Source organism: Sprattus sprattus (assembly GCF_963457725.1).
Source record: "Sprattus sprattus genome assembly, chromosome: 16".
Classification (NCBI taxonomy): domain Eukaryota; kingdom Metazoa; phylum Chordata; class Actinopteri; order Clupeiformes; family Clupeidae; genus Sprattus; species Sprattus sprattus.
The window spans coordinates 10,298,348-10,317,241 of NC_137914.1; the positions used below are offsets into that span (position 1 = coordinate 10,298,348).

The window sequence follows — 18,894 nt, forward strand, 5'->3', positions numbered from 1 at the left end:
ACTCGCGACTCAGGGACACTGAAGGACTGTTTGTATTTCTCGTGCCTTGTCCTAAAGGCTCCCAACAGCCTTCCCTTCCCCCCTCCCCCCCTTCAATGGAGTGCAAACCAGGGGCTAAAGGGTTAAAGAGGGCAAAAGAGGCTATTTCTATTTCTCACTCATTTGTTTTTCATTTCAAATCTGCTCACGTATGCAATCAATCATTAATAAATCGTGATTGTTACTTTTTTTTCTCTGTGGGCTTTTAGGGTCTATACTTCTTCTATACTCCTTAAGCCTCCCTTTTTAACCCTTTTAGCCTGAAGGTAAGGTTGTCTTACAGACACAGACAGACAATGTGTGACACAGGAATTATAAATGACTGATGTGGAAAGAGAGAACTTACTGTATATACAAGGTAACAGAAGGGAATGTATGGAGAATTCAGGGTAGATTTTTTTGCAGACACGCTACTTTAAGTAGAAATGTTAGGCCTTAATGAAGTTAATTATAGAAGTAAGACATCAAAAAAGTACACAGCTAGGTGAAGTGATGAGTTGTGTTACACAAGCAGGGATGACGTTTATGACAGATCCAGCAAGTAATGCGATGCACTAAACGTCTAAGATCTTGATGGTGAGTTGAGGTTGAGTTGTCATCTGAACACAGGAGTCGGGATTAAAGGTGAACCAACCGGCTTCGTTTGCGGTAAGCCTGAACGGGGCGAAGGGCGTCATCGACGCCAAGGTGCACAGCCCATCTGGAGCTCTGGAGGAGTGCTACGTCACAGAGATCGACGAAGGTAAACCTGGAGATGAAGAAAAAAATGCTTCAGGGGTATTTAAAAGAGACTCAACACATTAAATGACCTTCCTTATTGGAAAGTCAAGTATACCGGGAAAAAGGAAAGTAACATGGTTTGCAGCGATGAGGCATTCAATAGACTTTATTTTAAATGGTGGTTCAGTCTTCAGTGGATTATCATTGAGTGTGTTTCGCCTTTTGTTCCGGCGTCTACTTAGCTGGACCCCTGGCCCAGCTGTAGGCTGTGCATGTGTTTGTCGTTATTCAACTTCCTTAGCTTTCCCAGGTTTCTCTTGTGATTCAACACATCATCACTAATCATCACATTCCTACTCCCCCCCCTCCCCTGCCCCCCACAGACAAGTATGCTGTGCGGTTCATTCCGAGGGAAAATGGTCTGTACCTCATTGATGTGAAGTTCAATGGCTCCCACATTCCTGGAAGCCCCTTCAAGATCCGGGTTGGGGAAACAGGACAGGCAGGAGACCCAGGAATGGTGTCTGCATATGGGGCAGGACTAGAGGGAGGCACCACAGGTATTCATCTCTATATCACTTCCATGAGTTCTTGTTTTTCCCCTTTTTTACTCCCTTGCCAGGACTAATTTGTCACCCTTCAATGCATGCCACTTGTATTTTAGTTCTGTGGTATGTAAATTGTCTTTGGAGTCAAGACTTCTGAATCTCGACTGATTGAGCAAGAAGCTTGCAGCACCAGTGGGTGTGATTTTCTGTGGATAAAAACAAACTAATACAATAAATACTTTGCCTGGAGTGCTTTGTTTTTTGTGATCAAGATGTCTACTAAATGAAGTAGTGCGAGTGGTGAATTTCTCCTGGATCATTCTCAGGATCTCCGTGTGAGTTTATCGTGAACACAAGCTCAGCTGGTGCCGGTGCTCTGGCTGTGACCATCGACGGCCCCTCCAAAGTGAAGATGGACTGTCAAGAGTGCCCAGAGGGCTACAAGGTCACCTATACCCCAATGGCTCCTGGAAACTATTTGATCTCAATCAAATATGGCGGACCCTATCACATTGTCGGCAGCCCATACAAAGCTAAAATCACTGGTGAGATGATCGTTCATGAACCCTGCACAGTGATTGTAAACCCGCTTTACTTCTTTAATCTAGCTAATCTAGATGAAGCCCACGAGACATAGTGTCATTGTACCGGCACATTTTGCTGAGCAGATCATTGATGAGCACTGCAATAATTGAGATAAAACATTAACTTTCCTAATTGAATTGAATTATAGCAAGCATGATATAGATATGTGAATACTGGTACAAGCCACTGACAATTCACTGAAACATTTCTTTCTTGAACAGGGTCTCGCCTGGTCAGTAGCCACAGCATGCATGAGACCTCGTCTGTGATGGTGGACCCAGTTACCCGTGCCGTGACATCCAGTCAGCAGGCAGCGCCAGGCTGGGCCTCGTCTGATGCCAGTCGGGTGGTTGCCAAGGGCCTGGGTCTCACCAAAGCCTTTGTTGGCCAAAAGAACAGCTTCAGCGTGGACTGCAGCAAAGCAGGTAATGTGTGCTGCTTTTTTTTGTGATTTCAGGGATGTTCTTGCTTGTCATGAAGTTAAACCATCCCATGTGGAGTATTGGCAGTCCAATGTTCTCATTTCTACCTCCTTCGTTTATCCTCTTTTCTTCAGGGAGGAATATGCTATTGGTAGGAGTTGATGGGCCTAAAGTACCATGCGAGGAAATTCTGGTGAAACACCTGGGCAACCGCCTCTACAACGTCTCCTACCAGCTCAAGGAGAAGGGCGAGTACATCCTGGTGGTCAAATGGGGCGATGAACACATCCCGGGAAGCCCTTACCACTTCACCGTCTAAGAACCACCAATCCCAAGACCCAGACCCAGCCTATGGGCTGGAGGCCCAGCCAAAGACTCCTGTTCCCAACACACATACACTGAACATCCTCCCTGTTCCGCTCCTCACTATTTTCTGTGCCTTTTTTCCATTTCATTCCATCTGTCTATTCATAACCTTTCCCAGCCATACTCCATATCACTTACAGAGTGATTTTAAATAAAAAAAAAGCACCTTTGTTTACTGTAAACCGACTGAACTTCAGAAATAACTTTAGGGTAATTTTTAGCTTTCGTTGACTCTCATGAAAATGTCTGATGAGGAGGTAGTTGTGTAGCTCTGGTTCGTTGCTGGTGTAGGTTTACACAGATGTTTGTGTTACTGTTGCTGTCCCTAACACAACGTAGCTGCTGCTAGTTTTGCCTGGTTTTTTAGGACACTGCTGTTCTGAGCTTAACTGTAGAGGATAACTGTAGCCCATGGCAGTAGAAGGGGATAAAAAAAAGTGCCACGCATCTGGAGTAGATAAGATGTTTTGGTCAATATTTAGGGTGAATTGACACACTTAAAGCAGAACCGCAACACACCTTCAAAAGCCTTTATTACACCAATTAACCGAAACTAACACTGGTGCAAAAGTAGCCTGTTTGTGGATTTGCCCTGTGTTTACTGTGTTTATGAGTCTTTTTTTTTCAAGGCTTAACATTTTTACATCATCCTGCACTTGCTAACTGAGCGTTGTCTCCACGTGTTGTTCATGAATGCATTTCTCCGATGCCAGCTGAGAACTGGCTGACCTAGAGAAGGACCAAAGCCAAAGGTGGTGGTTTTTACATAATGACTAAAAGGGAAGTTAGAAAAAATTGGACTGAAGTTGACTTAGCGAAGCAGATGTTTGATAAAGTGGAAGGTGAGGGAGGTTATTGAAAGAGCCTTCTTTTGCAATACCTAAAATGAATAAATGAAAAATAATCGCTTTATCAAAGTGCCACATTTTCCCTCTCACGCCTCCTACCTTCAGCTCTGTCCTGTGCTACTTTGTTATTGTGTAATCAGTATTGCAAAATTTAAAAAATACATGTTTTGAAAAGAAAGCAACTTCAGCAATGTTTGCAAGTCTGTTACAATATTTTGATACACAATAAAATTATCTTAAGTATTGTTCTGTCAATTCATCTCTGAAATGTGTTGTGTGGAGCGTGCTGACATTTTCAGTTATTGGCTATGCATTTTATTCCAATAACTCTTATACAGTCCACAATGACCTAGTACTAAAGGACAATACTAATATTATTTCTTCTGCCAGCACTTGAAAGAAATATTTTTAACTGTTAATTGGTTTGTAACTCATTTTGGAATGGAAAGGACCTTTGCACATTTAACTGCAAAAGTAGACGTCAAGAGAGGAAAGGCTGCTCCCCATTGTGTGTCGCAACCAGCGAAAGGAGCTACACCAGCCAACGCCCAGTAATTGGCATGCGGCTGACTCATTCTCCAAACTCATAGGGCTGCAGTCCCGGAGAAAAAATCCATATAGCGTTGGCCATATTAGGTAGTGAACGCTTGGCCAACGCCACCGCCACTAGATGGCGCACAACACATTTCTAAGAAATCATCTGCTTTCCTGGGATGTACTTTATTGCCAACTGGCAACGTATGTGATATAAATTCAGGCCTACTTCTTTTGATCCTAGTTTTCATGGACTTTATAATGAACTTCATGTATATCTCCGTGTAACATGCCTTAGAAACACATATTTGTCTAATTAGTTAATTTGTTTGAGGCATACTTTATAAATATAACCATAATGTTATTATTATTAGCCGATAGTAATACTTGATGGTTTTACTTCAAAATGATACTTAATATTGTTTCATGAATGTAATGTTATTACATATTTGTTTATCGTTGTCTTTGGATAAAAGCGTCTGCTTTTATTATGACTAGAACTATAAACATTTGGGCAATGGCACCGTTTGTGAACAATAACGCAGCAATCTGTGCCACATTTTGCCTAAATCTGTGAAGTATTATAACAATGAAAAGCAAAAGCAATTTCTAGTTCGTGCTGGATTTGCCTGTCTAGATCTTGATGTGTTCACCCTGTGACGTTTGTCAAGGACTCGCGCAACACGTCGCGAGTCACGCCCACGGGAAAAAGACAACGTGAAATTAATTCACTGGTTTGTTAAGAACGTCGAAGAGACTTGTAAGGTAACGTTAATTTACGTTATTTGTATTTGTATGTGATGAACCATTACTCTGATGCTACTTGGTTGCCAGATATCATTCCGTAGCATGCTATTGCTACTGGCCTAGTGGACATTCTCTGAACGTTATTAGCTAGTAAACTAACTCCAGCTTGATTTGAATCAGGAAATAGGACCCCTTAACGTTAACATTACAGTAGCTTGCATTAGTCAAGTTCCTTTCATGCATAGAAGTTCGCGTTTCACGTGAAACAAACGCCAAGTTTGTGATTTAGCTTGTCGGTTGTCAAATTAACATTTGAATGTTGAGAAGATGATTTGGCGCTCTTTCCCAATAGGTAAAGTGAACATTCTTGCTTACATAGTTACAAACTGAAAAAGGAAGGCAGTGGTCATACAAATTAGCTAGCTCGCTCGCTAGTTAGCATAATCGAAAGCATCTATCTGGCTTTTGTTTCTGATTTGTTAACATAGCTAACTTCGTTAATTAGGTATTTTGTCTGAGCTGGTTCAGACGACAGAGGTTGCACATTCTTCTTTCGCTACTGAACGGTTTACATAAACGCTGGAGAAATGGCAACCGCAGTATTAACTACATTATTGCAATGATTTGCATCATTTAGAGAGCACAGTGTCAGTGTGCCTTAACTGCTTGTTGAGTTTTTGTAGATGCCATCCGGAGACGAGTAACCTTATTACATATCTTACCTACACAGTGTCATTGGCGGTTGTACTCAAGTCTTTGGTTGTTTACCTATGTGTTCAAGGGATCACCAAAATGTTTCTCTGTAACTGTTGAACACGTATACTTTACACAGGCAGATACCTGATCCCGAAAAAAAAACTTTCTTTTAATATTCATATGTGGATGTTAATAACTTTGTAAATGTCTACATACAATAAAACCCTACATAATGTTTGATTCGGTATCCTGTTGTCTCTCAGCTGATGTCTGATCTAAGTACCAAGTCAGAAAAGGAGATCAGTGATCTCCTGGACGAACATGGCATCAAACATGGGCCTATAGTTGGTATGTAGCCTATGTTGTCAATTGGTGTGCACTCATTTGAATTAGTGTGTCTAACTAATCGTTAGATGTATTATAAACGAATTACATTACAGTGTTTAATGAAATATTATAATACTGATGAACGTCTGTATCTGGGACTGCTAGGCACCACCAGGGCTCTCTATGAGAAGAAGCTGAGAGCGGCCATGGCCGAAGGTACCCCCAAACAATCTCCTGACAAGACGTACTACAGAGAAGAGGGTAAGAGTCATTGGCTTGCCACCCTTATCCACACTTTTGTGACCATCTTGAAAGCATCTGATTTTGCTGAAGAAGAGCTATACCTTATTTGGGCCCTTGGATTTATTTCCCCATTCCCAGTCCTACATTTGTCATTAGTTATCATGTTATTGGTAGATAGGGCAGCCGTGGCCTACTGGTTAGGGTTTCAGGGTTAACTGGTTAGGGTTTTTTAGGGTTTCCCCGACCAGTAGGAAAAATGTGGGCGGGGGAAGTGCCCACATCCACGGCTGAGGTGCGCTTGAGCAAGGCACCTAATCCCGATCACTGCTCCCCGGACGCCGCCAATGGCAGCTCACTGCTCCGGGTTAGTGTGCTTCACTGTGTGTATCACTACCCTGGATGGGTAAAATGCAGAGATAGAATTCAGACTGTGTGTGTGTGTCACTATCTCTGCCATAAACATAGTCACTAGTCACTAGGGCTCATTTCCATTTACATAGATACAGCCTGAGAGGTGGGAGGTTAGAGAGCAGGGCTTGTAGCACTCCATTCTGACAGAAATCTAAGTGGACTGTGATTTTGCATGAAGCTAACGAAGCTAAGCTCCCCCAACTTAAAGTGTGAGTTCTCCCCCAGCTTTTAGTCAAACTCCACCCACTGCATAATTTTGAAAAAAAAAGCGGGCAAGGGGCTGAGGAGGGGTGGGCGTCAACTTTGAATGATGAGCCTCGATCAGAAACTGAAAATGAGATTCACACTCACAGGCAGAGACTGGGCAGCCCGTTTCATGACGTAGATAACTCCCAAACGTTTACTTCTACAGGATCGGCCTTGCAAGGTTCAGGATGATTTTGAACAGTGGATGGCGTGTTGGATTTTCAACCCGTAAAATGCAGATTATGATAAATATTGCACCTTCCTACTGCTGCTTTAAGCTTGTACTGTATATCGCGTAAGAATATGTGTGTCTTGGCCCCTAGGAAAATATTATGTTTGCTTACTGAAGCTTTGTTTTTGTCTTGACAGAGGAAGAAGTCGAATACATTCAATACCACCCACCGGTAGGTGCATATGCATTACCTTTTCTTAGTCAGAGTGACTACTAGACCAGATCCTGCTAAAACCATGTCTAGCCAATCAGATGCTGGAAAAGAAACAGACAGAGGATTTAGTCCCACCTGTGGCAGCAGAAGTGCAGAACTGCAGTACAAAATGGCCATAACAGCCAGGTGATGCAGTGCTGAACTTGAACTAAAGAAATACTCTTGGGTATGCCATGTTCAAACAAATGCAGCCGGTTCAATACAATAAAGTTAATAATTAGGCATCAGCCATTCAAACACTCACTCAGCTTCACTATTTCATATACATTTTGTAACATGTCAGTGATTATTTAAACAGCATATGTTCAAATTGAAGTGACATTATTTTACCAGTATGTGGTCCAATATCTTCGGCCTAACTAGATGTATTATCTTACAACTTATAGGACTGTAGAGGCGTTAACCCATATGTTCAAATTTAAAAAGGTAGAATTATTGGTGTTGTGTATTACACTGAATCTAAATTCATAACAACTTATTATGACATTTTGTTCTCTCCACATTGCAGGTGAGAGAAGAAGGCTTTGGTGATGTGTGAGTATAGTTAACGTAGACAATGTCTTAAGGTGGAGGATCTACTGCATATCAAAGCAATAATGACACTGTAAAAATCACTGTAAACTGTAAAAAATGATTGTTTGTGTGTTTGTATCGTCTTTGTGCGGTCTTTGTGTTGTCTTTCCACAGCGTCCGAAGACCAAGACATTTTGAAGAAAACAGCCATGAAGTTGATAATCACTTTGAAGAGTGAGTTTTAATGTCCTGATGTTTTCTTTACCTCGGACACATTTTTCTTTCACACCTATGGTGTGATGTGGAAATAACATAACTTTACCACTCCTATGAATTCTAAATCCGTTTTTCAATTTCCTCACCTAACTAAAGTGCCAATGGAATATTTCTGTAATCGGTAGGGTGACTAGGGGTCCCATTTTGTGTACTGCACAGGATTTGGACCCTTTGTCCTCAATCCCTTATAGTGAGATAATGTCCTGCATTTTCATAGGTCGTTTGGTTTGGCTTTTACTTGCCCGGCACATGATTGCCCGTCATTTCAACTCTAGTTCATAGTGCTACATCAAAAGCAACAATGAGGCTCATTACATATGCAACATAGCTAGGCTTTTCGAGGCCAATGGCTGAAAAGAGAGCAGTGAAGGCAGTCAAGAGGCCGTGGGGCTAGTGAACTCCTCTGTTATGTCACTACAACCAAACTTACACAAACTTTGCAGATAAGGTTAAAGCTACCAGGCGACAACATAGCTCATCATATCCATCATATAGCAAAAGCGGTAGCCTGTATCTTTGATTGACTAGCTGGTGTGCTGTGAAATCAAATAGCAGAGGTATAAGTGTGTTTATGCAAAAGACAGAATAAAAATGTTCCATATTCAGTTAGATAGACATAATATCAAAGTCACCTCTCAGCATTGGGTAACATGTCCCACATTGTCGCGAACAAACTTACCACTCATCCCGCATTTGGTCTGTTTGCATTTGATCACCCTAGTAAAAAAAAGGGCGTCATGCCACCTTATCACCGTAGTCCCCACGTAGAGTGAATTCCATTGTTTTGTCTCACTTTGTCTTAGGCCCGTCATTAGCAGGACGCAGGCCTCCTACCAGAATATGTCTTACTCCAAGCCCCCGCCAGCGAGAACCAGCTACCAGAAGCCTGTCACAGAAGCCCCAAAATCTGGGGGAGTCCCGGGGTGGCTACGCCTGCTTGTTTTTGTTGTCATAGCAGTATTTCTCTATTATGTGTACTCAACCATGGAGGCTGAGGAGGAGAACCCATTCAACAGGATTGAAGCATAGTTAGTCATTATTCCAATTTAAAAAAACAAAACAATAATTAATTATTTCTTTTATATTTCACACCGAGTGGGCCCTGTTTATGGGACCCTAAAAACATGTAAATGGCTTTTTAAGAAAAATTGTATGGTTCTGTGCTGACACATCTTTAGTCAACTGCAGTACCATAGACCTGAAAAAGTAAATCTTTTAAATAGTTTTTACCCCAACTTCAGAATGTACAATCATTACAATTATTTGCAGATTTTGTGCCTATTGCTTGCTTATGCTCTGTACCGTCCTGTTTTCACATTGAATTGTTTGGCTTTTACATTGGAGTTGAAAAAGCTTTTTGGGTCAAGTCTAGTTGTCAATTACATTTTAGGCACAATAATTGATTTGAATCAAGGATTCTCAGTACTCAGTATTTTTTATGTATATCAGAAGTAGCTTGATTGTCACAACACACTACAATGTTTTATTGACCTTAGGAAGGACTACAGTGTTATCAAATATTTTGCCAAAGACAATGCAGAAGATGTATTTTTTTCAGTCATTTCCACATTTTTATGGACCACTTTTTAACTTTTACAATATTTTTTTCAAGTTTGTTTAGCAGTTTGATTGCCTGTTTTCTATGCATTTGCTTAACAATAAAGCACATTTTAAGCATTTAAATTGGTTTCGAAATGTTATGTTTGGATTACTTTGTATGTAATTAATGCTGCAGGTAATGGTAACATGTCCTCACGCAACAAATGTGTCGTTTGAAATAAGGTACAGCATGTGATCAAAAGCTACTGTTCTAGTACACAAATTGCATTATTGGTGGCTGCTTTTTAAAAGAGGTTTCAACAGGAGATCTTTGTTACCCAGAACAGAACTGAATGTATTGTGTGTATAGAGGGCGGGGGACTGAAGGTGTGTGGGCTAAAGAATGGGTGGTTATGACCTGGATGTTTCGAATTGAAGGCATAGTCACCCTAACTGTATACGTTTTCAGCTATAGCAGTTCCCACAGTTTTTATACAAAATGGAGAATGGATGGAATGAATAGAACAATTTAATTGCTCAAGAATAATGTCAAGTATATTGTACAAGTATCTTAAAAAAAGAAAACAATGAAACAACTTAAAGTGACAAAGTATTAAAGGAACTTGAAGAAATGCAGTAGTACACATTATTGCTAAAACCACCCCCGTTCCTAGGCTAAAAAGCACAACTCAAAACTGCAAGCCTAGGTTTCAACATTTATAAACCACACAAAAGGTGTAGCTACACTAGAAAACCTGAGAACATATTTCCTGGGGAAAAAAATGAATCATCGCCACTGGTAATGCCTTTCCTCTTTACTGTGTTGTATTTCACAGCCAGTGCTGTTGGACAACAGATAGTAAACATGGTAATTTCACTGACCTGTTTGGTCAAACCAGAAATGTATATATAAACTGATATAGCATAAATATTATGTATATATAAAAGAATATATAAATATAATATTTTATATATATATATTCCTATCAGGCATGGGAGGAGTTGAGCGTAGATGGCTCCTGAGTGATAACTGAGTGGCTGATTGCGGCAGTGAGAGCCCTACCCCTCCCTGGTGTGGTTGTCAGACCCAAGCATTTGAGGAACCGGCACCACGGAAAGGCCCGTCATGATACTGTCCCTGGAAAAGAACACCAAGGCACCGGAGGTTACTGTGTGCCAACCCGGCACCTTTGTCAGACAAATAAAGCTTAAAATAAAAATAAAGACAAATAAAACTGAGATGTGTTCATGCAAGGTGACAGAACTGACATTTGGAATCAATATTTTCATGATACGCAATGTCATGCAAAATGTTACTCTACAGTGGTTTGTCAGTTTTAAGGTTTCAAACAATGACCCACAATACTCTATACAACATAAAATACTGTTAGTCATGAAAACCTGCACAGTAAGAATGGATTGGGCCAGGCACACTTATGCAGCCAACCTCGTACATGCAAGTGATATCCAGACCAAGACATTGCTCACCGACCAGCCTCGAATCCCAAAGCAGTGATGAAGATGTTGACAAGAACTGTGAAGAAGACAAACACTGTGGCCACATTGTTCATGGTGTTGAGTTTCTGGTGTTTCCTTGTGTCGTTCAGATCGTACTTCACTAAAAGGATAAGAGAGAGAGAGAGAGGTCAGACCAGTTCTCTGAGGCACTACGACTCAATGTCAATGTTTCTATTTGAAAATAGACAGTAGATAGGCAGAAAAAAAAGGTCAGTGTTCACTTCCGTTAGTTCACTTCCAATAGTTTAATCAAATCAAATTGTCTTTAATATATATACGTATATATATATATATACATATTGTGTGATGCTGACATTTCTCTCTGAACAGTCCACTCCACAGTGCTTTTGGCACATTTGCAGTCATTACAGTTATAACACTGATATTACAAACAGCTGCTAGAATGTCACACCTTCATACCTATTTAACTCTCCAAGACTGGCTCTTGACCAGGGGCATATTTATAGGGGGTGCAGCAGGTGCGGCTACACATGGGCTCATCGTATCTACGTTACGCCACTGCTCGACTCTCATTTAACTCTCATTGAAATTCAGCATTTAGATACCATTGAAATCAGTTTATAGTCAATTTGGACACCATTGAAAACAGTTTATAATCAGTGCCTCTGATTCTTTACCCCTCAAAATAAAACTGCAATTCAGCATTTGTACAGCACTGAAAGCTGATTATAATACAATACAATACTGACCAATGAGAACCAGGAGAAGGCCCACCACCACCTGCAGTGTAATGGACACACTAAGGAGCACCAGGAGTGGGATGTAGAAGCGGTACTGCGGCCCCACGTAGAGGACCGTCTTAAGCTGGGACGAGTTGGCCATCAGCAGGGCAACATCCAGCATGCTCTGGGCTGCACTTTTCTTGGTGGCGTAGTGGTTCAGATTGATTGGTCGATTGAAGTGCTCTGTTTGGATATTGGCCTGGGGACATAAATCAGCGTTGAGAGAGCCATAATAATGTGAGGATGTATATAGGTATATAGTGCACGACATACTTCCCACACAATATACAAGGGTTTGTTTCCATAAGGTACCCATACACATGTGAAATGTTTGTCTTCATTTCTCTGTAAATAATTAAATAGCTCTCAAAGTTATTCATTAAAATTTCAACCGAAGGTATTTAACCTTCAACCATTTTCTTTTCTCCACATGTATACAGCAGTTAGTTTTTGACCAAAGCCATAGAAAAGAAACCGAAACCTAAATTAGACTTTTGTTTAAATATTGAAAAATGTCCATGGTATGATAAGGTGTCCAGTCTGGATGCTAAAGCAAATGTATTATTTGAACACCCTTCTTCTTGGATTTAGATGTAAAGTATTTTCCTTAAAAGCAGTATTCATAAAGGAGATTTTAAGTTTCCCCCAATGTTAACACTTTCCCAGTTTTACTTCACAAAATCAGATATATCTTAACTAGAGACTTTTGCATTACAACCCAACAACTGAGGTATTTTCATTTTGTCAGAGAAGAGAGAACATAATGGGAAATCAAACCCGTAAAATTGAACACTTCATTCTCCATATAGTCACTCTGGCGATTCAGATTTATTTACCATTCATTCAGTTGTGTGTGTGCGTGTTGTAAGATATTTGTAATGCTTGTTTGAGCTGGGTGGAGGTGGGGGCCCATGGGAAAGGTGTGCTCACCTGGCGAGTTTCTGTATGATGCAGTGAGCTTGTCACTGCATGCACAAGTCAACACCCAAATTTTGACTCTTGCTCGTCTTTGGCTCTACTGAAATAAGTGTAGTATACACGGCAAACTAAGAGTAAAGAAAGGCCACATAGACTACCAAGTGCCCTTATCAATATTATAGAAAATCAAATGTCTCCGATGGATACTGCTCAATACACAATAGGCCTTTTCTTTTCAAATGAAATAGAATGAAAGTTCTTAAAGGTTCACACATGGGTTCAATTTTCAAGGACACAGTGAGAAAGTTGCCGCACATATGCCGAAAGCCAAGGCAACGTCCGGTGGTAAATACAGCTGGCTGTATTTGGACGTCATTGTGGAAACTTGTTGGTATGCGTGTGTACTACACACACCACAAAAAAAATAAGCCAAAACAGACTGTATCGATAACCTACAATGATTCAAAATTATGCTGACTAAGTCAAAGAAATTGTATATTCTCCTAAATCGTATATTGCTCATCTACAAAGCATAATATAAAACAAAACTTTTGTTTGAACTTACTTCCTCATCTCCCGGCTTGTTTAAAGCAATATCCTCGCCATTGGGCACTCGTCCTTCGCGCACCATACTGGGACGGAGAAAATCGCCCCAGTTCTAGAGAATTAGTCCTTCTAAATGTTACTCAATAGTTGGTAGACTCATCTTAACATTATCGTCAATGAATCCCTATATTTTCTTTATCAGCATTCATTCGGCCTTTAAAACATTGTTGCTCAATCAAGATCCCATTCCAAAGTAAGCCGTTCATTGAAGCTGAAGGTAGTTTGTTTATGTCCCTCCCATGTCTCTGTGACAAACCCACCCATTAAGCAGAGGTTAAAAGATAACGCCACGGTCTGGTGAGACATCGGTGGTATGAACATTTCAAGAAAACACCAGTTTGTCGCTACCAATCTTGTGTGGTCCCACACTTCTGCGGTGCCCAAAGAATTTTCCTTTAACCGAAGAATTCTTTTTTTGATCGTGCTCTAAAACGTTCATATCTGTGCCTATTCAACATGTGATGTATACTTATTTTATTAAGTCTATTTCCCCCTTTTTCTCAGAAATATCAAAACTGCTCCTAGACTTCCAAAGATGCATGAAAGTCCTCCAAAATACAAAAACACATTCAAAATTGCATTGCTACACAAACATTTCCATCTTTTGAGAGCCGTAGCTAGGCCACTTGTTTTTATTTTTAGGTGTCCAAAAGAAGGACTCTTTTCTAGGCCTGAATGGCATAGCATCTTTGCCTCAACCATGAATATATTCAAAAACTAAATTATGTACAACAAAGACATTTTATTAGTTGACATATATAAAAAGACAAACTGTTTTCGATCAATATCCAAGAAACATGTTTCGGTAAATAGGCATACAAATATCAGAAATTATTTACAAAGAACACATTGCTTCTATTAGATGCAAGATATAGTTACTCTTCTTGCTTATTATGATGGGTGGAGAGAAAACTGGAGTATTTCTTCTTTAGTGATTCCAACATGGTGGCTGAAAAAGATATATATATATATATAAAAAATCAGTCAACATCCACTTGTCTCATTTGTGTTTTTTGAAGAGATTATCCACCTCAAAAAGACTTGAAATACTACAGACATTCCTTTAAGTTGTCCTATTTTCAAAAATCCCTGCTAAAATACAGTTCATTTTTGGCTTTGGTTTGTTTGGCTTCCAGAAAATTTTAAACCTAAGAGAATGCTGAGTATGAATGTGTAAATGTCAACTCACTTAAGCTCTGCATTTCCCCGCTGGTATAAAAGCGCTTTTCTGTCGGCAGATCTTTTAAAATATCAGTCATAGTCGATGAGGTGTCTGTCAAATGTTCATACACCTTAAGTTCCTGAGAGGGCCAGTGAGAGAGAGAAAGGAGTGCAGAGATAAATAGAAAAGAAAAGAAACATTACATTATATACTTATAATAAACCTCACATTCCTGCATTTCTTAAGGCTTGTTTTTAGCATAACTTGCGTAAAATGTGATTGTGTAGTGTGATTGTGTAGTGTAAATATAAATGTGAAAGTGGAGCGTAAATATAAATGTAAATGCATAGTGTAAAAGTATACTGAAACATGAATCAGCCGTACCATATTGCTGGCCTGTAGGAGCTGTCCAACAGTCTGGAAGGTGTCTGTGTGGAGGGGAGGTTTAGGAAGAGGCTTCTCGCAGTAGCCCTTGAAGTCGTAGTATATGTGGCCGAAGGTGGACATGAGCTGCTGCAGGTCTGAGGCGGCCACACGCAGCGTGCATGGGGACAGAGGGGGCCGCTGCGGGGAGCTGAGGACGGACACATCAGACTCCAGGAACTCACACTGGGACGGGACAGGATGGGGATGCAGGAGGGGGAGTGACAGATGAGAACGAGAGAAAAAGAGAGAGAGAAAGACACAGACACAGAGAAGTGGAAGACAGAAAAGGCGTAAGCAGAAGATCAGGGGATTGTTTCAAAGTGGGGGAGGGACACAAAGGCCACCTGTCAAGCTCACTTTCAATAGATGATTCTATCTACACTGCGCATTACAAAACTACGGAAACTCATAACATTGGTTTAAAAACAACAGCAAAAAAAAAAAAACGTACAATATATTTTAATTGTGCATTACCATTTCATCCTTAGGCACGTGAAAGCAACATAAATGGCATATTAAACAAAAGTCTTCAATGTGTCATTCTGGTCAATTTTGAGTTTGATTCCGTTTTGACATGACTACGGGAAACCCTTGTGGGGCCAAATTACAAGCTCTATATGGGGACCAACCTCTTTCTGAAGTTCTTCCAGAGTGTTCTTGGTGGCCTGTAGCTGATCTTTGGCCTCCTTCAGCTCAGACTCACTGACTTTCCTAGGAACTGACTGCTGCTTTCCCCTTTGTGACAAAACAGAAACGTTTCACCTTAGAAACACAGAATTTACTTTCATCATTCTCTAGAAGATTGTGTGTCTAAGAGTGGTATTTAAATCATTTGGTTATCAAGTGAGTACATTTTCATTGCATTCCAAAATAGTGCTCTGTATAATTTATCATCATTACTTATTAATTGACATGTCACCCAATAGTCTTGCCCACAAACAAATGTTTCCGTAATTTCCCCCACAGGTAATACAATCTAGGGTGGAGTACCCAGCAGCTGAGGTCTTGGTTGATGCAGACATGAGGCATCTGATGCTGGAGGGCAGAGGGCTGAGGGTGGAGGTCTGCAGCTCCTGGAGCAGGGCAGGCTGGGACATGAGCTCCCTCAGCAGCCGGTCACTCCTCTTAGGGGTCCTGTCACCACACAAGGCAGCCCTGAGCACGGGTCAAACATCACAATCAAACGAGCACGGGTCAAACATCACAATCAGACGAGCACGAGTCAAACATCGCAATCAGATGAGCACGGGTCAAGCATTACGATCAGATCAGCACGGGTCAAACATTACGATCAGATGAGAACGGGTCAAACATTACGATCAGATCAGCACGGGTCAAACATTACGATCAGATGAGAACGGGTCAAGCATTACGATCAGACATACCCGTCGGAGGAGGCGGCACTGCTATCTGGACAGGTCATGCTGCCATTTCTAGGTATAGGGCCAGATATGAGACTCATGAGCCGCTCTAGGAAGCAAAGCTGACGCAGTGGAGGGGCAACACCCTGGTGGAAGGAAAGATCCAGAGTTGTACAAAGTGAGACAATGACCGAAATATATCAATATTTCAAATCATGAGAACATTGGTAGATCAGAACTGGAAACAATGTTTCTCACAAACCTTAATATATTTTTTATGTACAGAATTCAAATAACGAGTTATGTCTGTGGGGCTTGGACTGCTTTTACCTTTATTAAATCCAGGTCGTTGAGATCACACAGCATCAATTCATAGGCAAAGTGTACGAGTACTGCATGAAAGATAATGCAGCATTAGGAAACCAGGCAATATTGTTGAACGCCTCAATATTTGCTTGAAATGTTTGAAATGTGACTTGAGAAAAGGCCAAATAAGCCTGGTGGCATCCATCCACCCAGCTTGGCTCTCTTACCATCACTATCAGTATCTGTCTTTCTTTCTTTCTTCTTTAGTACATCGAACTTTGCATTTAACCGTGGACAAATGCTTTGAAAAAGGGAAGACAATACATTTGAATTCTGACCTGAATACTACGTTGTAAAATCTATATAAATGTATCACTGTGTTATGTTATAGCAATAGCATTGCACTATGGTGTTCAACATATAGCCTATAGTGTTGGCGATAGTTGGAAAGTTTTTCAGGGGTAGGACTTTATTATGTACCCGAGTGGACTGCTGTTTTAATGGGGGAATATTGTCACACCATGTAATATTCTTGGCCGGATATGACAAAATGCTTGAAGTAAATATAGCCTACCTGACACATATCCATTTTAAAATGTCACTGCGATGAACAGATGGGGTGCAGAGGAGCTCTTGAATGCTCTCGGCTTCCCTCAGACAGAGACCTTCAACCAGAGGGCACCCAAGTATCTGCAGTAAAATGTATCGTTAGCGAATGTTGACCGATCTAGTTCGCCAGCTAGATATAAACATCAAACAGTGAACTGAACTAACGTTGCAGTCTAACTACGTTACCGTCACCCGCTTGCAAATTTCAGGATAGCTATGATAATAAAGCTAGCACATTACAGGTTAAGTGTAAGAAAAGAACAGTTCGCAGAAGCTATAGTTAACTTACTATACTATACCAACTATAATAACTTCGGGGTGACTTCTAACTTAGCTAACGTTAGTTGGCAGCAACCACTGATATGGTTGTAGCAGGTAACAATATGTGAACATAAGTAAAGACTGTTACAAAAACGTATTTCGGCAATTGATGGCATAGATATTTACCTTAAGTAAAATAATTCAAAAAATGTACCTGTAAAGTATTGTAAACATTCTCCGATAGCTTCGCTAGATGCTGTTGTTTTGAAACACCCGCCATATCAGCACAGAAAAAGCCATACATGTCTATGAGAAAAAGCAAGCTGTTGATTCTTCTTCTTGTCAAAGACGACTTTCTAGAGGTTAGTAAACCAACCTTTGACGCACTACCGCCACCTTTGGAGTCGGAGTGTAAAGTTGCAATTGGGCTTTTACACAGTCATACACATACAGTACAGTTTACTGGTACTCTTATAACATGGACTCCTCCTTGCAGGTCTCCCGATGTAAATATCTTCAGCCACTCCCGTGCTTGTAAATGTGCTTTGTACTCGCCTTCATCATATGAAATATAAAGTAGCACAAACTCATGCTTCACTGTTAGGAAGTGACAGCACAAGCTAGGATCATGAAACATGTGACTGGTTTGCTCAAGTGTGTTATCTGGGCTATGCCTATGACAGAGAAAAGGAAATGTCCTATTTCTAATTAATTCATTCATTTCCACCTGACAATAAATAGAATTAAATGGCCAATTCCATCTCAGTAGCATCACAAGTTCATGTGCATTTTAAAGGATGCAGTCCCTGATTATCTGCACATATAGGGATGTTATAGACTGTCCTTGGTACACACCCATATGAGCTAAAATCTATGGGTATTGTAGGCTACTCCAGCATCATGCTGGAGTGTCTGTTGAAGGTGAAAGTGCAATTCTAATCAAATACACTTTTTTGTCAAATTCAGCTAATGCAAGGTTACGTTGTGGGAATGCACTCAGAAACATTCCGGTGTTTGTACACAGTCCTTCCATAAAGAATTACCTCAGCCAATCAACACATTGCTTCAGAAGGGCAGAGTACGGATTGGTGAAATTTGATTTATCATTGAGCTCAAATATCAACAACCTTTCCCTAGAATCACGGGTTCAACCTTTAAATGTTTGTTAAATTCCAAATACAATGCTTTTCCCTGCACTGTAATACGCATGATTGAAAAACGGGTCATGCATAAATTGTGCATAGACACTCCACCCAATGAACTGTAAGAAAAACAGACAATAACGAACAATATATGACTGAACAGCTATGCTCTCATATTCTGTGTGCTACTGCTACTGCACTGACTGACAGGACTGAGACCCCTGTGCCAGTTCATCTTTTGGTCTACCTGTGCCAATGACTACACTGACAAAGACATCCTGTGCAGAAGAGGCCTATTAGCCCTCTGGTCTCAACAGGAACTTCGACGTGGTGATC

At 40.7% G+C, this 18,894-nt stretch overlaps 4 protein-coding genes across 11 annotated transcripts in view; 2 read left to right on the forward strand and 2 right to left on the reverse strand.

The window, feature by feature from the left end:
- The window catches only part of flna (filamin A, alpha (actin binding protein 280)), a 41,726-nt gene extending 37,995 nt beyond the window's left edge, over window positions 1-3,731 (forward strand). For all 8 annotated transcript variants that reach the window (XM_080854573.1, XM_080854576.1, XM_080854574.1 and 5 more), the window contains 5 exons: window positions 649-781; window positions 1,143-1,319; window positions 1,634-1,852; window positions 2,114-2,317; window positions 2,449-3,731. In XM_080854573.1, the coding sequence (XP_080710699.1) occupies window positions 649-781; window positions 1,143-1,319; window positions 1,634-1,852; window positions 2,114-2,317; window positions 2,449-2,633 (918 nt within the window). In that variant the 3' untranslated portion in view covers window positions 2,634-3,731. The remainder of the gene's footprint in view (window positions 1-648; window positions 782-1,142; window positions 1,320-1,633; window positions 1,853-2,113; window positions 2,318-2,448) is intronic.
- Window positions 3,732-4,773: 1,042 nt separating this feature from the next.
- Window positions 4,774-9,542, forward strand: emd (emerin). Its single transcript, XM_080854599.1, has 7 exons — window positions 4,774-4,827; window positions 5,769-5,853; window positions 5,998-6,093; window positions 7,102-7,136; window positions 7,687-7,712; window positions 7,866-7,925; window positions 8,771-9,542. The coding sequence occupies exons 2-7, from the start codon at window positions 5,772-5,774 to the stop codon at window positions 8,994-8,996; spliced, it is 525 nt and encodes a 174-aa protein (XP_080710725.1). The 5' UTR covers window positions 4,774-4,827; window positions 5,769-5,771; the 3' UTR covers window positions 8,997-9,542.
- Window positions 9,543-10,522: 980 nt separating this feature from the next.
- LOC308377841 (ninjurin-1) lies at window positions 10,523-13,316 on the reverse strand (the record flags this gene model as incomplete). Its single annotated transcript, XM_080854600.1, has 4 exons — window positions 10,523-10,644; window positions 10,995-11,124; window positions 11,735-11,966; window positions 13,251-13,316. The coding sequence occupies 4 exons, from the start codon at window positions 13,314-13,316 to the stop codon at window positions 10,566-10,568; spliced, it is 507 nt and encodes a 168-aa protein (XP_080710726.1). The 3' UTR covers window positions 10,523-10,565.
- A 796-nt stretch (window positions 13,317-14,112) lies between these two features.
- Window positions 14,113-17,696, reverse strand: haus7 (HAUS augmin-like complex, subunit 7; the record flags this gene model as incomplete). The annotated part of the gene is made up of 10 exons (XM_080854591.1): window positions 14,113-14,240; window positions 14,481-14,592; window positions 14,838-15,062; window positions 15,509-15,614; window positions 15,870-16,034; window positions 16,265-16,386; window positions 16,571-16,632; window positions 16,774-16,847; window positions 17,121-17,236; window positions 17,631-17,696. 10 exons carry the CDS (start codon window positions 17,694-17,696, stop codon window positions 14,167-14,169), a joined length of 1,122 nt encoding a protein of 373 aa, XP_080710717.1. The 3' UTR covers window positions 14,113-14,166.
- Between the last annotated feature and the right edge of the window lie 1,198 nt (window positions 17,697-18,894).

Bases quoted from the DNA above. Each gene is read 5' to 3' on its own strand.
- emd (XM_080854599.1), top strand. From the start codon at position 5,772: ATGTCTGATCTAAGTACCAAGTCAGAAAAGGAGATCAGTGATCTCCTG. The intron at 5,854-5,997 runs GTATGTAGCCTA...TGGGACTGCTAG, and splicing joins CAAACATGGGCCTATAGTTG to GCACCACCAGGGCTCTCTAT. The intron at 7,926-8,770 runs GTGAGTTTTAAT...ACTTTGTCTTAG, and splicing joins GTTGATAATCACTTTGAAGA to GCCCGTCATTAGCAGGACGC.